Source organism: Lycorma delicatula, chromosome 9, assembly GCF_047948215.1.
Source record: "Lycorma delicatula isolate Av1 chromosome 9, ASM4794821v1, whole genome shotgun sequence".
Classification (NCBI taxonomy): domain Eukaryota; kingdom Metazoa; phylum Arthropoda; class Insecta; order Hemiptera; family Fulgoridae; genus Lycorma; species Lycorma delicatula.
The window spans coordinates 125,048,605-125,066,236 of record NC_134463.1 but is presented as its reverse complement, the minus strand read 5'-3'; the positions used below and the strand labels follow the sequence as shown (position 1 = coordinate 125,066,236).

At 29.1% G+C, this 17,632-nt stretch overlaps 1 protein-coding gene across 2 annotated transcripts in view; it reads right to left on the bottom strand.

The window, feature by feature from the left end:
- The window catches only part of Vps13 (vacuolar protein sorting 13C), a 286,208-nt gene that overhangs the window by 12,503 nt on the left and 256,073 nt on the right, over positions 1-17,632 (bottom strand). For both annotated transcript variants that reach the window (XM_075374575.1, XM_075374576.1), the window contains 6 exons: positions 16,750-16,925; positions 15,187-15,306; positions 11,811-11,938; positions 8,073-8,268; positions 6,673-6,790; positions 4,817-4,941 (listed from right to left, as the gene is read on the bottom strand). In XM_075374575.1, the coding sequence (XP_075230690.1) occupies positions 4,817-4,941; positions 6,673-6,790; positions 8,073-8,268; positions 11,811-11,938; positions 15,187-15,306; positions 16,750-16,925 (863 nt within the window). The remainder of the gene's footprint in view (positions 1-4,816; positions 4,942-6,672; positions 6,791-8,072; positions 8,269-11,810; positions 11,939-15,186; positions 15,307-16,749; positions 16,926-17,632) is intronic.

The window sequence follows — 17,632 nt, the reverse complement described above, 5'->3', positions numbered from 1 at the left end:
GGGAAAGCTAAGGATAGGATGTTTACTTTACTCGATGTATGTAGGGAAAGTATTGTTTATAAAAGATTATTTTAAAGCTAAGAGGTATTTTAAGCAGGTATCTAGGGAAAATAGGAAAAGTTATGTAAAAGGCTTGAAAAATAGTTTGGGGAAAGTAAGAGAGGTAACAGATTTAAGTTTAAAGTTTTGAGAGTGCTGCTGTTATAGAACCACAAGCACGGATTTTTTTTTTGATTACTGAATTTAATCGGTAATACAGGAGCTACTGCTGATGTAACTCCAGAGGTACAGGACCCATCTCACAGATGGTACTGTGATGGAGGTCACCGTGCACTAGTCACAGTCTACGCTAAAAAAAATGCAAAGAACAACACAGCATCAGGTCTTGAGTTCCATTTAAATTTTACAAGCAGACATCTAATGAATTTGTTAATTTGATCTTAAGAGTATTATTTTGATATTTTTGAAAAGGTATTGCACCCGATTACTTTAAAAAATCTATTTTATTTCCTCTGCATAAAAAGGGAGTATTAGATGTAGTTGATAATTATGGAGAAAATTCTTTTCAAGACGCTATTTCAAACCTTTTAGGAGGATTTTGTTAAGGAGTCTAGAAAATTGGGTAAGAAGAAACAAAATCTTAATTGATTATCAGGCAGGATTTAGAAGAGGATATTCAGCGGTGGATTACATATTTTACTTGTACAGCACCATTAAGTTTAAATTTGCTCAAAGCAAAAACGTTTATTGTTACTTTGTAGATTTGCTAGGTGATAAGACAATATCGATAGAAATACATTTTTTTTATAAAATGTATACTCTATCTTTAAGTAATAAATTTTTAAAAGATTTATATAACGGTACATCCTCACTTGCGCAGTATAATGGTGTCTAACATGCAAGTCTTTAATAACAACTAGCGTTAGACAGGGTTGTCTCCTCTTCCCATTATTATTTGCCTTTTTTGTGAATAATCTCCATGATACATTGGGACAGGGGTTGAGAATAGGGAATTTGAATACAAGGCTACTTCTTTATACCGATGATATGGTTTTATGGGCCCAAAATACTGCAAAGTATGATTAATTGTTTCAAAGCATATTATGGAGGTGAAATTTGGTAATAAATCTAAATCTTTTAAAGTAAAAAATTATGATGTTTTGTTGAATCGGTCACTATTCTTTAAATAGAGAACATCTGCTGCCAAATATACACTGAATAATATGTGGAAAACTTTATAATTAAAGATAATATTCCAATCTTGACCAAAAATGGTTACATATAGGGACCGAATATGGGGATATCGACAAAGCAATAAAGTATAAGCATTTTAGCGGTTCTTTCTAAAAAAAATATATTCATGGCCTCGGTTCGGAGGTCTACTCCTAACCACATTTTGTATCTTGAGTCGAAGATAACATTTTTGTTTTCATAGATGCTAATGTTAAATTTCAAATACGTTATAAATTCTTTACTCTTACCTGACGATAGATTACCAAAGAAATTAGCCGAACTGGTAATTCAAAGGAAAACTATTTCTTGGGAAAATTATTGGGCGGATTTAGGGGAAAAGTACGTATATGATTTAGATTTCTTAAAACTAATTAGCAGAGCATTGGCAGGAGAGACTAAACTTAACCTCAGAAAAAATTAAAGATGAAATGATAACTACTCAGATGGAGTGAACAAAGAGGACTCAGTATTTTATTATAAATTAGATATTCTTTCTGGAGATAAAGATTATGTGTGTGATAAGTATTTAAGAAATTTTATTGGTAAATTAAGACAAAGAACGCTATGCCGCTCTCTCTAAATGGGCATCAGGGTGAGGAAGAGAGCTCTTGTTTCTGCTCACTATGCTACTCAATAAAGGTAGAGAGCATAGAATCACTTCATAGGTAGGTGCTTGGTTTTAGGAGATATTTGTAGATTGTATCTTGAGTGTAGAGTATTAGAGGAAAGGAAATAGTAGCACTTTTAAGTGGGGGTAATCGGTTCAATTTGTTAAGATTTGTAACGATTGCTTTATGGTGAAGAAAGATCTAATTGAAGAATTTAACTAATAACTTATAGGAAATATAGGAATGCTAGTGATGAAGGAAGTAAAAGGAATTATCGGCAATTAAGAAATGCTATAAACAGGAAGTGCAAACTGGCGAAAGAAGAGTGGATTAAAGAAAAGTGTTCAGAAGTGAAAAGAGAAATGAACATTGGTAAAATAGACGGAGCATACAGGAAAGTTAAGGAAAATTTTGGGGTACATAAATTAAAATGTAATAATGTGTTAAACAAAGATGGTACACCAATATATAATACGAAAGGTAAAGTCGATAGATGGGTGGAATATATTGAAGAGTTATACGGAGGAAATGAATTAGAAAATGGTGTTATAGAGGAAGAAGAGGAAGTTGAGGAGGATGAAATGGGAGAAACAATACTGAGATCTGAATTTAAGAGAGCATTAAAAGATTTAAATGGCAGAAAGGCTCCTGGAATAGACGGAATACCTGTAGAATTACTGCGCAGTGCAGGTGAGGAAGCGATTGATAGATTATACAAACTGGTGTGTAATATTTATGAAAAAGGGGAATTTCCGTCAGACTTCAAAAAAAGTGTTATAGTCATGATACCAAAGAAAGCAGGGGCAGATAAATGTGAAGAATACAGAACAATTAGTTTAACTAGTCATGCATCAAAAATCTTAACTAGAATTCTATACAGAAGAATTGAGAGGAGAGTGGAAGAAGTGTTAGGAGAAGACCAATTTGGTTTCAGGAAAAGTATAGGGACAAGGGAAGCAATTTTAGGCCTCAGATTAATAGTAGAAGGAAGATTAAAGAAAAACAAACCGACATACTTGGCGTTTATAGACCTAGAAAAGGCATTCGATAACGTAGACTGGAATAAAATGTTCAGCATTTTAAAAAAATTAGGGTTCAAATACAGAGACAGAAGAACAATTGCTAACATGTACAGGAACCAAACAGCAACAGTAACAATTGAAGAACATAAGAAAGAAGCCGTAATAAGAAAGGGAGTCCGACAAGGATGTTCCCTATCTCCGTTACTTTTTAATCTTTACATGGAACTAGCGGTTAATGATGTTAAAGAACAATTTAGATTCGGAGTAATAGTACAAGGTGAAAAGATAAAGATGCTACAATTTGCTGATGATATAGTAATTCTAGCCGAGAGTAAAAAGGATTTAGAAGAATCAATGAACGGCATAGATGAAGTCCTACGCAAGAACTATCGCGTGAAAATAAACAAGAACAAAACAAAAGTAATGAAATGTAGTAGAAATAACAAAGATGGACGGCTGAATGTGAAAATAGGAGGAGAAAAGATTATGGAGGTAGAAGAATTTTGTTATTTGGGAAGTAGAATTACTAAAGATGGACGAAGCAGGAGCGATATAAAATGCCGAATAGCAGAAGCGAAACGAGCCTTCAGTAAGAAATATAATTTGTTTACATCAAAAATTAATTTAAATGTCAGGAAAAGATTTTTGAAAGTGTATGTTTGGAGTGTCGCTTTATATGGAAGTGAAACTTGGACGATCGGAGTATCTGAGAAGAAAAGATTAGAAGCTTTTGAAATGCGGTGCTATAGGAGAATGTTAAAAATCAGACGGGTGGATAAAGTGACAAATGAAGAGGTATTGCGACAAATAGATGAAGAAAGAAGCATTTGGAAAAATATAGTTAAAAGAAGAGACAGACTTATAGGCCACATACTAAGGCATCCTGGAATAGTCGCTTTAATATTGGAAGGACAGGTAGAAGGAAAAAATTGTGTAGGCAGGCCACATTTGGAATATGTAAAACAAATTGTTAGGAATGTAGGATGTAGAGAGTATACTGAAATGAAACGACTAGCACTAGAAAGGGAATCTTGGAGAGCTGCATCAAACCAGTCAAATGACTGAAGACAAAAAAAAAAACTAATAACTGTTATTTATATTACTTAATAAAAGATGTATAATTCTTAAAACTAAGCCGACTCATTAAGGCAACTTGACAACTTTAGGTATATACCAAATGTATGTAGATAATTTAGAGGTGAATAGACTAAATTAGTGGTATTTTTTTAAATGTATTTCATAATTCTTTTGTAATGTATATTTTTGAGTTTAACAAACACTATTATTATTATATTTAATGTAAAAAAAAATATGCATTTAATCATATAATCAGAAGTTATCAATTTTTGGTATGAGATGTTGGTCTACAAAATGTAAAATAAATACAGATGATATAATAGTTTGAAATATTCCTTATTACTTTAATAATAATTAAATGAATTGTTCTCTGCTAGTAAACTATTCGGTGGCTCATCTACTTATAAATGAGTTTAAATCTTTTTAAAAATTTATTTATTTTTTTTTATAATTTATTTATTTTTTATCTTAATATTACTATCGATAATTTCTAAATTATTTTCTATACTTGTTATTTGTGCTTATTAATAATCACGCATTTAGCTATTTTTGATAAGATTGAATTTCTATTTTTTAAAAAGCTAAATTTTATTTAAAGAAACATCGAATGACTACCCTGTTCTTTGTTAAATATAATTACTGCACCGACAATTAAACTACTATTTATTTTTAAATTTGCCACCTTCTATAATTATTAATAATGGTTCACATCAGGTTTTATCTTCTGTATAAAGGAATTATTAATTTTTTGGAAACTTGGACATGACATCCAAAAAGGGAAATGAATGGTAGTACAAGCGATGAACTGGATGAAGTTTACTGTCCCACCAACAATCTAAATTTAAAAATGAGAACAGAAATTATATGTAATAATACCATAACGAGTCCTTTTCCGCTTTGTGCCATACTTTCTTGTACACCGGATGATGAAGCAGTATTCATCTGCTCTCTTCTTTTTCTTTGATACTCCTCATCAAAGGTTAAAGCAGCTAATCCTTTACCTGAAAAAAGTAGAATTAGTTATTGCAGATTACAAGATTATTCATCATGTAGTCTTGAAAGTGTAACACTATTCTTGAAAGTACTTAATTTTCGATAAAACCGTAACGATATACTTATTAAAAGTAGAATTAGATTTGACTTAAGTGTTACTAGCAAAACTAATTATTTTATGTGGATGGCCTTTTGTTAGGGTAAAATGATTATATTAATTTATAATTTTGTAGTTGTAAATAATTACTTATAAATAGAAAATGAAGTATAACGGTAATCGGTTAATAAACAAATACATTTGCATGATGATACTGATAAAAACAATTATTGTCATCTACTGTAGTGGAAATTGAAATTAAGCGGTAAATATCTAATAAATAATTATTAAATAAGATAAATGATAATAAAAATTGTGAATATTATTATTAAATTATGTTATTAATGATTATTATTATCATAATAAGGAAAATAATCTTTTTATTAGTTGGCTGACCAGGTACAAGAAGCAGATTTAACCCACAATTGCAAAAAAGATCAAATGTTTCGTAAAAAAAATTTGACCATCTTCATCAAGTGATGTTTAGCAAAAAAGTATATTGTGAAAAAAATAAAATTCTTAACAAAAGCTTTTGGGTACCGATTCACTCCCTTGATCAAATAACATTGTTATCATTAAAATTGTAGCATAATTTTGAGTATAAACTGTAATATGATTTGAGTCTCATTTCACCCTCTTGTTTGGCATCTACCTCACATAACATTTTTAATAATAGCCAGAACTTGAAAGAAAGATAAAGTACCACACGTTATAAAATATTCACAATTTTTTTTTTTATAATTCTTTGGCTGAGTCCCATGGAACCCCCTTATTTTACCAAATTCCCGTGTTATATACATTAATACTATAGTTGGATTTTCAATCTTGAAAATTAAAGTTGAAAAAAGTTATTTTACATATGGGTCCCATTCAGTATCCCTACAAAGGTACCATGGGAGGTATATAAATAACCAAGTACTTGTCCCAAATTTCAACTTTTTTGGTCAATGAATTTTCATGATATGATACAAAAACTGTTTAGAAATAATGTTGAATAACCTTCATTCTTAAATCTGACATAAAATTTTGGTTATTTTAATATATTATGCACTTAATATACTTACGTACTTTCATTGTATCAAAGCTAAATTTTCTAATACCACATACAAAAAGTAGAAATGGTGAAAACTACCCCTCCCATCTTTAATTCTGTCTAAAATTTAAAGCCTTACTTAAATTTAATGTCCTACACGTAAAACTTTTTTGAGTCGTTTCTGAATAGTTGAAGTCGAGCCAGTCTTGAGGTATTAATCAAAACACAGGTCAAAATGTACATATGAATGTACAATCTTACAGATATTTCTGTAATGTTTTTTGTTTTTGACTACAGGGGTTCTTAAAATGTTGATATTTGCAAAACCCTGATATCCAAAATTTTGGCCGATTGTTATCACTTCCCTTTATAACTACGCTGTTGTAGCAGAAATAGAGCTGTAACCAAGAAAGTAAAAATGAATCTGTATAAGTGTGTGTACTTAAATATATTTCTCAAAAGAATCCTTGATGAAAATGTATTGTTACTGAAAGTGTTAAGAAAGTTATAAATATTTAATAAAAATAAAAAGGGGCAATGAAGAAGTAAGCATAGTTTTAAAATTATGAGAAAGATTCAGTTTTATAAAAAAAAAATTAAAATTTTTACCCATAGCTCCAGTAATACGAGACATAGCACCAGCTGCTCCTCCGATTGTATGTCCAAACAGGCTTCTAACGCCATAATAAAATCCTTCAGCAAATTCTCCAGGACCTTGAATAGCACCCTGGATAAATAAAATTATCATTATTATCATTGCAAGAATTTAAATTTAAATCTTTACATTATTATCTACAATAAATTCATCCTGTTGTTAGTTATAAATATTTTTCAGTTAGAGATTAGATACTCATTTTAACACAAAAATATTTGAACATTGATGAAAATGTATAACAATTTTTCAGAATGTAACATTCAATTTCTGTTGAAAAAATTCAATACTAACATTAAAGGCCAACATTAAACAGCTACACATTTGTGAATAAGTTTGTTTATGAGATATACTTGTGTAATACACACCGTAATTTTTTGATAAATCATAAAGACAAAAAACATATAATGCAATTTAAGACTAAATGTATATATATAATCAATTATAATTTCTTACAAATAAAAATATACTAAGTGCCTTTCTGGTTTTAAATGTGTAGGCCTATCCTACTCTATCGCCTACTGTTACAAAAGGCAATAAGTGTTATTTCTGATAAATATTTTAATGGAAATTCTAGGAATTACAGAACAGACATATTGTTTATTATTTAAACAAAATTCAGTTACGACTATTGCGTTTTAAAATATTTTTAAAATACAACTCATACTGTTCTTATCCTTACAAATGATAACATTTTTTTGACTAAGAGAGTAAGTTATTGAATAAATCTAACAACTTTAAATGTAGCTGATGAACATTTGTAATCCTCTATTATTTGTAAAAATTACCACCTTGAAGTGAATGTTTCCTATACTCTAATGCACGAGTAGTAGGCCTATTTTTCTTTTTAGAATCTAGTGTTATGTTATGCAACTGTCTTGAAATACTGGAGTTATTTACAGAAATCCAAATTAGTGAAAGTGTTGTATTAAAAAAAAGCTCCTTTACACTGTAAAATTGTGAATCTCTGGATATCATATTTGCACAGCTCTCATTAGGAAGAGATGGGTTGAAGGCATGGTCACCAAAATCACTACACATTATTCCTTTAAAACTTTTACATCTGTATTTACATCAAACAATGTATAGTGTTTGTATTAATAATATTGAATCCACGGATTCAAGACAAACATAAGCTGTTGAATCTATCATATCTGATGTGCTTTATCATATCAGACAAAAAACTGAATTATCATTAAATGTCTATATGCCAATAAATAATCATATTGAACTGCAATGAGTAGAAAAAATCTTGGAGAGCAGCTGTTTTGTTTAGCATATAGTTGAAATGTTAGAATTATGGTTATAAAAATAATAATCCCAATATGTCTTACAGAAACTTTAAACAACAAATTACCTGAAAAGGTTCATAGAAAAGAGCTTCCACACCTTGTTTCAGACCGATCACCAACCCGTATGGATTGCCGAGCACATCTAATCCAAATACCAGAACATATACTTGCTTAAAAAACTGTCCAGTATAATGCATCTGTGCCTCACTTATCAATTGACGTTGACTTAAAAATGTACATTGACGCTCAAAATATGACAACCTGAAAATAAATTGAAACAGAATATAAAATTACAATTATTGTATTTATCATGATTAAAAATGATATAATTATAAAATCTTAAAAAAGGAAAAATTATGTCATGTACAACTAACACAGATTTTTTCAAGATATCTCAACAACCCTAATGGTTCATCTACTTTTAAATTTCTTTCACATGCAGAATATCAGAAAACATAAAAAAGTACTGATCGATACAATTCTGCTTAATTGGAGATCATGTTTTTATTCATGAATAAAAACTTCCTTACAATTATCTACATTGAAAATTTATAAAAATCTCTTTACTTCTGGCCAGAAAGAATTTTTTAATGTAGATAATTTTTAAATTTTAATTCAGAATCTTTTTAAATTCTGATAAGCCTTAATAGATCAGTATTAAATACAGAACAAACTGATTAATATATGCAAGTTTTTAAATCATAAACTTTACTGACAATTTTAAGTTTGTACATATATAAAATTGTTATGTACATAAAATCTTTAACCTTAAAAAATAAAATGATGTACAATATTCATCATAAAAAAAAAATCTAATTATTTCCAATGAGTTCCATCAGTTACAAAGGCTGAATTAAGACAAAAGTTTCCAATCAGAGAAAAGGATTAATGACTGAATGAGTCCTTTATTTATAAAACTGGGTTTGGTGGTAGTACTAGTAGGATGTCAAAAAATAAAATCTCTTTTGCCACATATTCTCTTCCATTTCTAAGCATTTAGCCCATTTTAATTTCTGAATTTCTTCCTGGAAAAAACTTTTCAGTCCGGCGAGTGGCCAATTTCGCAATGCTACCTTGCTTCCTCTTCAGAACAAAAATGATTCTCTTGCACGTTTTCTTTCAGCGGGCTAAAAAAGATGAAAACTATTTGGAAAGAGGATAGGTGGGTGGTCTAGAAGCTCAAAACTGAGATTTAAAGAAAAGGGTTGTTTTGTTAACCGTATGAGAACATTATTCTCAAGTAAAATCAGATCTTTTAAAAGTTTACTGTACCTTTTAGACTTTGTTTTTGCCTTCAGTGAACACAGTCATTTTAGCTTCCACTAAAAAAAAAAAACTCTGCACTGCTGCTGCATCCTATGAAATATTTCTGTTACTTCACCCATTTCCGTTACTTCATTCTGAATATAAGAATGTATCACTGCTTATTTCTTTTTTGGAGCAATTGCACAAAGAAGTATTTATTTTAAATTGGCTTTTAAAAACAATCACAAACAGTTAACAATGAAACAATACATTTTAAGATAGTATGAAGCTTTGATCTATAATGGAACAAACAGTGTTGCAAGATATGTAATTGGGAGGAGATTAAAACTATACCTTTATTTTTTTTACTTTCTCTTGAATAAGTACCTATTAAAAAAACTTATTTTTGGTACTACTGGTTTGAACAATTTCCTCCACATAACGATATCATTTCTTGAACATAATGACATATTTAAATTTCTCATTTTCAGGAAAGAAATATGAGATCTAAAAAGGTAGAGTAACAAATACATTTCTATGAGAGTAAGTCATAATATTCAGCAATTATCCTATTTGCGTTTTATATTATTAGAATTAATTTCTTAATAAAGTAAATGTTGGTAACTGTTGTCAGGATTAATAAGTGACATGTAGTCAGTACATAACTTAGTAGTTTGTAAGATTGGTGATCTTTTTGTGGTAAATAAAATATGCAGAAATCTATTTTTTCACAATTTTTGAATTTTTAAACTACTATCTTCAATTATGCCTAAAAAAAAATCACATAAGAATCTTATGGGTTCTCTCTCAGATAATGACCTTTTTTAGGTATAAAGGAGATTCAATCGGGAAACAAATCATATTCATTGGTCAACGTATGCTCAAGTCTAAGGAATACAAAATTAAGTTTACCTGGGGTCAGCAATTTGTTGTTGCTGTACAGCTAAACAATGGAAATAAGGAACAACTTATTATACTGCAATAATAATCTTTGCTTTTTATAAAACAAATAATTCTTCTTAATATAAAATAAAATTCTAAGCAAGAAGTTTTCATTTAATTGTTATAAATTTGTTCATTTAGTGACTATTGTATATTTTTTTTCACTGTTTTCCTAGGATATCATAATTCCTAGAAAAAAAACTGCACTAATTTATACTATTAATAATGACTGTATATAGAAGTTCAGAAATGTACTTAAAAATCTTTTTTCTTGTGTTGTTTTGCTATGGAGCAAATATAAAAGAACCATCTAACAACATGCAGCTACTATAATTGGATTAATCATTTTTAAGGGAATTAACATTTTCATGTAACATATATTGCTTATTCAGATTTCAGACAAATACTCATAAGATTTGTCTATTGTAGCGAGAGCAACTCATTAGTTATTTGTTTGTATGAAAAGTTTTTAAATATTTAAATTATTTGCAGTCAGTTAATTAACATGTGTCAGGAATTATAGAATAGTAGAAATAGTTCATCCCAAATGCAAACAAATTTAATCATTTGTTTGTAATTTAGACAGGAAAGGGTAAATCGTTAACTCTTTTGGTTCCTATTTATTTTCCACGAGTATCCATTCACTTCTCAGTTGTTTCCTCATATTTAGCGATAAATGACGGTTAATGGTTATTAAGTTATCACCTACGTTACAGTATGTTTTATCTCTCATTTTTGTGAATAGATAAGTTTTCCGGAAATGTAGATATACTTTGCAAGCAAACTACATTCAATGTATTATTTTCTAATGTTAGATTATCATTTACAAACTCTAAAATACTATTACCCGACTCTATATTACCTTCTGAAATAACACTATCGCATTCTGAATCAAAATTGTGATTAAAATCTGAAAATAATTTTTTGACAAAAAATATCACATTCTGAATCCTCATACATTCAAGAATTTGTGCCTTTTAATGTCTGCAAATTAGCAATTTTTTAATATAATTAATAAATATAAGTTGCTTAAAATAAAATAAAACGGTCATGAAAAATAGAAGCACTTTATTCATACTTGTATAGCACTTTATAACTTGTAAAGATGCAAAGTGAGGTTAATTCATTTTTAATTTTTTAATAAAATTTGGTGATATTCAATTATTTGGCCTTTGAAATAGTTCCTCAAAGTGTTGGAGTGCAGGACAAGATAGCGATTGAAAAATCCTCAGCAAAGGATATAAATTCAAACATAAAAAACTGGCGGTGGCGACCTTTGCTTGTGGATAACAATGAATACTGAAATGGGAGGGCAACTCTGCTTAAGGAGCCAAAAGAGTTATGACTTAATTCGACCAATTACAAAGCCAAGAAAGATCTGACATTTCCATTTTTCACTTTAAAATTGTTGAGCTAATAATGGTACCTTTCTTCAGTTCCATGAAAAATGTTATGGCAAAGTTTTATTGATGGTTTAAATTCTTATGATGAGTCTTCAAAATCTTGAGAATTTGATTAAAAAAACTATAATATCTTAAAACTGTAAGAGTAAATGATATTATAACATAGTTAATTGCATTAAGTTATAATAAAAATAAATGTAATTTCATAATTACTTGAAAACAACATCCTGCATATCAGTCAGTGTAACACCAAGACTTTGTGTTAATACGGACAAGACTGGAGGAAGACCAGAGATACCAGCACTATTGCCTCCACTGCTTAATGAAAAACTCAGATGGATCTGTAATACAAATTTACATATAAATCTATAAATACACGCTGACAAAATAACAGTAAATTTTTTTATTAACAGTTATAGTAAAACTTCTGTAATGCATCATCTTTGGGGCCACTAAACACCATAGAAAAAATTAGAAAATTGTCTGGAAACAGAAATAATGATATTAGTTTTAAATCTGATAATTCTCTAGATACATTTATTAAGAATAACTAGAGTAAAACTGATAAACTTAAAAAAAAAATCAGGAGTTTACAAACTTGAATGTGGTTCTTGTGATAAAGTTTATTATTATATTGATCAAACAGGAAGATAGATATTTTGAAAAACATATAAGGTTCCAAAAATCTTGTTTTTATAATAATTAGAGTGTTTTTAATTATGCTTGTCATTTATTTGATGAGGATCATGCATTTAATGATAATTTCAAAGTACTTCATTTTGAGAACAAAGGTTTGAAACTGAACCTGTTAGAGTCATTTGACATTAATAAACTTGAAAATTCTAATTTACTTTTAAATGGTCAAATAGACTTGAATAGTTTGCTGTTGTTCATTGTGATATGGGGTTCTATCTTTTTTTAAGTACTGCTGCTTTTCCTGAATTGACCAATAGTATTTGCTGTTAAATTTATATGTTACTGATAGAAGTTTATACTTCCTATTGCTGCTCTTTGTGCATTTTTAACTGACTTCAAAAAAGAAGAAGGTTATAAATTTAACTGTATTTTTAAAAAATGTATGTTACGCAATATCTCCAACGTTAGTATAAACTGTTTTTGATAGTTTTTTTTAATTGAAAGAGTATACTTTCAGAATTGTCCCACATAAATTTTAACCAAATCTGATGATAATCTTAGGAAAAATAAGAAAAAAACTGAATTGCTTGAACCCTTAGCCGCTGACCACTAGCACTAGTACAGTGATGCTCTGTTCCCTGTATGACTAGAATATTAATAACAGTCTACATTATCATTGTTTAATCTCCGTGGAAATATTCATGGCGTTTCTTCCTTAAACATTCATTCCTTTTTTTTCTATGCTACTTTCCTCTAAACTCCATATAAATATTAAAGCTATATTTAATATTTATATAAAATGGTGAAAAAGTGTATTGGTGAAAAAATACACTTAATTAACGTTTTAAATCTTAAACCTTTTGAATGTTGACCTCATTTAATTTTAAGGATAATGTGTATCATCCTTAATTGCAAAATTATAATATAAGTATTTATATTATGCAATAATAAATTATAATTTTGCAATATTAAATAAATAGTCATATAACAAGTTCCTAACTGATACCACCTGATATGGAGCTAGTTAAATATTATAATTTTGCAATAAATAATATTCTATAGTTATAAACACTTTTTAACTGGGTACTTGCAAACCTTGTTCAAATGACTACTTGCAATAATGAAACCTATAAACTGGATAGATTATGCAATCTCATCATTTCTGTCTAGGCTTTCTCATCATGTGGTCTATTTAATGACTTATTTGGGTCCAAGTCAGATAAGACGATGCCCTCTAGAGTTTTAACTCGACTAAGAGCGACATAAGTTTCCCCTTGGCAAAATTTCTCTTGATCAGGTTTATCACTGCCCTATCAAGAGTTGTACCCTGCAGTTTGTGACAGGTTACAGTTGAGCTTAATATCAGAGGTAGCATTTTGTGCTTGACATCTTCGTATCCTTTTGTCATTTTGGCATGTTGTACAAACTGGTGAAATGGCTATGCAACCATCAACACCTTTCATTTTAAGACCGATAGTCTCATCATCAAATTTTATGAGTACAACTTCCAGTAACTCTCCTTCTTCATACATCAAGCTGAGGCAGCGAGAACATTGCTCTTGCGTTTTGTTTGACAAACGTTTGTGTATTGAATTGACATGATGAGCATGACTCTCTACACTTTCTTTCTGTAAGAATCGACTGTTGTATGTTCTCATTTGTGAGTGTACATTCTTGTTGTTGAGAAGTTTCTGCGGAAATATTCATGGGATTTCTTTCTCTATTTTCCTTAAACGTTCATTCCTTTCTTGACAACTTTCCTTTAAATGTCGCTGTCTCATTTAAGCAGCGCATTTAGTAAGCCTATCTATGCTTTAAATATATATATATATATATATATAAATATATATATATAAGATATATAAGCACTAGATACCACTAAAAATTGTGAAATAATTTATAAAAAATAAAAACAAACTTCAACAAATAATAGTACAAAAAAGTTACAAATAATTATATTTTTATCTATTAACTAAAGAAAAAGTATTTACAACAAATAACTATTTTTGAAGTCAGTGCCCGCCAACACAAGGTAGAAAAAAAACCTGTGATCTATATAATACAAATACTACTTCAAACAGCGAAAAATTGGTAACTAGTTTTAGATTCACATAACAGAATTTCTTTACTTTATTTTTCAGCACAGCACTAATTCAAGGATATTAATTAAATATACAAGTAGCCATATTTTGAGTAAATTCTTTATTAACCTTTATATATATAAGTGTTATTGCAAGTGCGATGTGTGTCTGATATATAAAGAAATACCAATTTTAATAACGCATATTAACATAATTAAGTACAAACAGCTGGTTTGTACTTAATTGTACAATATGGCAGTAACAATATAACAAGTTTGTTTACATTTATAGAAAGAAATAAACATCTTAATATTACAAATAAAGAGAAAATGAAGTTGGAACTGACTAGAAGTTTTACTACAGTAAAATGAGATCTACAAATAAATAATACAACAATAAAATCTGATTTACAAAAATAAGATATAAGAATACTTTATAGATGCTTACGTAAATATATATAATCACCAAGTATATGTGCTTTAGCAAACTCAAGATGAGATTTCATGAGATGCTCTCTCTTATATGCTTTTGAGATCCCATCTAGCTGCCCAGCTGTCAGTTGAGGTACTAACTTTATGTTTAATTTGTGTTGGCTGGCACCAATTTCAAAAACAGTTATTTGTAACTTTTCAGTACTATTATTTGTTGAAGTCAGTTTTAATTTTTTATAAATTATTTTATATCTCTTTTGGTTTTTGTATTATCTTTTTTGCTGTATGTATTTCAAGATTTAGTATCCTGTTTCTAACAGCTGAGAAGAGAAGATATTGTGTACTGAAACAGCTGCTGTGATTTTTTAAATAATTTTGTGAATATCAATAAACATATTAGTTCATTTTCTTTTATTTAAACATTAAAGATACATTAATTACCTTTAAAGGAGAGAAATGAAGAAAATCATAAAAATTCTTTTGTTGTTGTGATGAAATTACTGACACATGATCCATAAGTGGCTTTTTGGCTAACTTGTGATCAAGTTCAAACTGGTTTGCCTGAAAAAAAAAAAAAACGAACAAAAAAAACAGTATACTAATTATATTAACCCCATTAAAAAAATATTAAGAGCAGTAGTAAGTAATTAAATATAATTTTTAACTAGCTAGTCAGTCAGTGCCCTATTCACTCGCCAGACCATCTAGCCAGGGGTTCTGCACCCTCAATGTGTTCCTATCCTCATGTTTGCGAGAATATTAAGTATTTAACAGAAATAGTTTAAGAAAACAAATATTAATGTGTAGAGAATATTTTTTTGAACATTTTGGTGATTTTATATTTAAAATAAATAGGCTTAAGGAGTGAGTATAGATATAGATATAGAATTTAATAGTTTTTAATAGAAATATAATGTTTAATGCTAGCCATATCAATAACAGGAAGTTGACTAAGGGACACCTTCTTATTCGTTTACTCTTGTGTGTGTTCGTGTGAGGTTGTGTTAGTTGCCAGTCCAGCTGCTGCTATTGGCACAGAGTAGAACACATGATGTGCTAACCGGAGGCATGCTAATGACCCTCTCCTGCTAAATAAAGGATCCTGTTTTTTACTGTTAAATATTAACTAATAACCCTTCTTTTATTAATAAAATTAATAAACATAGGTAAATAAAAATATAAATAAAAATAATCTATGCTTAGAAATTAAATAAAATAATCTGGTAATTAATTGACAATGAACTGTTTCTAGCAGGAGTCATGGAGGGAGCTGTATGCCCCCGCCCGGTGCACCACCATTGGTCCATTCTGCACCAATAGCAGCTAAAATAAAAATGTGAGCAGCTATGACAAACAAACCCACGCACCATAATTTTTTATAGGGAGCGATAACTGCTTTAATGTTAAAAACAAACCAAAGGGCGATTTAAAAATTAAATGCAAGAGAAACATTTAGAAAGTTTTTGTAATCTTGACAGTTATATGACTGAATGAGCGACTAATCAGTTAATCTTCATGCACACATTAACCACCAGGATCAACAAAAGAATTTATTTATTAATACTGACTGCACCCTCACACATATTCAAAATCATAGTCAATTCTTCAATGCTGAAGGATCAAGTTTCAAATCCAGTATTATTTAATGAAAGATACATTAAAATTATGAATGATATAACGATACATACAGATATAAGGAAAATATATAGTAATTTTAAGTGGATCTGAAAGTTTTTATTAGTAATGTACCATCACCTAGGCTCAGTGACACCTTTTCAGAATAGTTCTAGAATCAGGAAAAAAATGACAGCTAAACAAACAGCAGCTATAAGAACATCAGTTTTGGAACTATGCTTCACAACTGGAATATTAATAATACTGACGTGTACATATTTATTATACTTCAATTAAAGATTAAACTACAGCAAAAACATGCAAACAGTAATAATTAAAAAATTAAAATTATTAAAGAAATAAAAAAACAGCGAAAAAACTCTTTCTTACCTCTAAAGCATCAGAAACTTCACCAGCTTCTAAGAAATTAACAATGGCGTTAATGAATCCAATATCTAATTTAATATGGAATTCCTGAATTAGCACCTTAAAATATTTATACTGTCTGACAGTTGAATGCTCATTTATCCTCTGAACAATGCTCACTTCCGCAAACGGCTTCAGCACTACAAATTAAAATAAAACAAAATATGTATAAAAAAAAATTTTATAATTTAAATTAACAAGGGCTTATAGTACTCAATTCAGAATCATATTATTTAAAAAATCTGATGTGGACACTACATGATGTGAACGTATATTAAATTACATATACACATTTTTTGCTACACTTCATTAGTGATGTTAATAAAAACTAATATTTCAATTGCTGAAATATTAGTTTTTATTAACATCAAATATTTAAACAATTATTAATTCAACAAACTTATATGAAACATTAAGATAGAGAAAAAGTCCCTTTATTACTCGTATTACTAGATCGTATTATTCGAATCTTTGTAAGTTACTGATTAACAAAAGTTTCAGATTTTTAGTGAGTTGTATAAATAAAAGTTAATAATAATTAAACTATTCTGTTTAGTGAACTCCTGTATACTGGTTACAAATGTTAATTTCGACCTTACGATATAAAATATTCAGTTCTTATTATTGGATTATTTGGTGAATAATCAAAACTGAAAAAGAAACAACCACACAGGAAAAAGAAAGATAACATGAAGAAATATAACTAAAAAAAACGACAAGAAGATGAATGAATATGAAGAGGAAGAAAATGTTAAGAACAAGGGAAGAATAAAAAAATTAAGAGAGGATGATGAGAGATAATTTGAAAACTAGATAATGTGTACACAAATTAAGATCAGAAGAATTA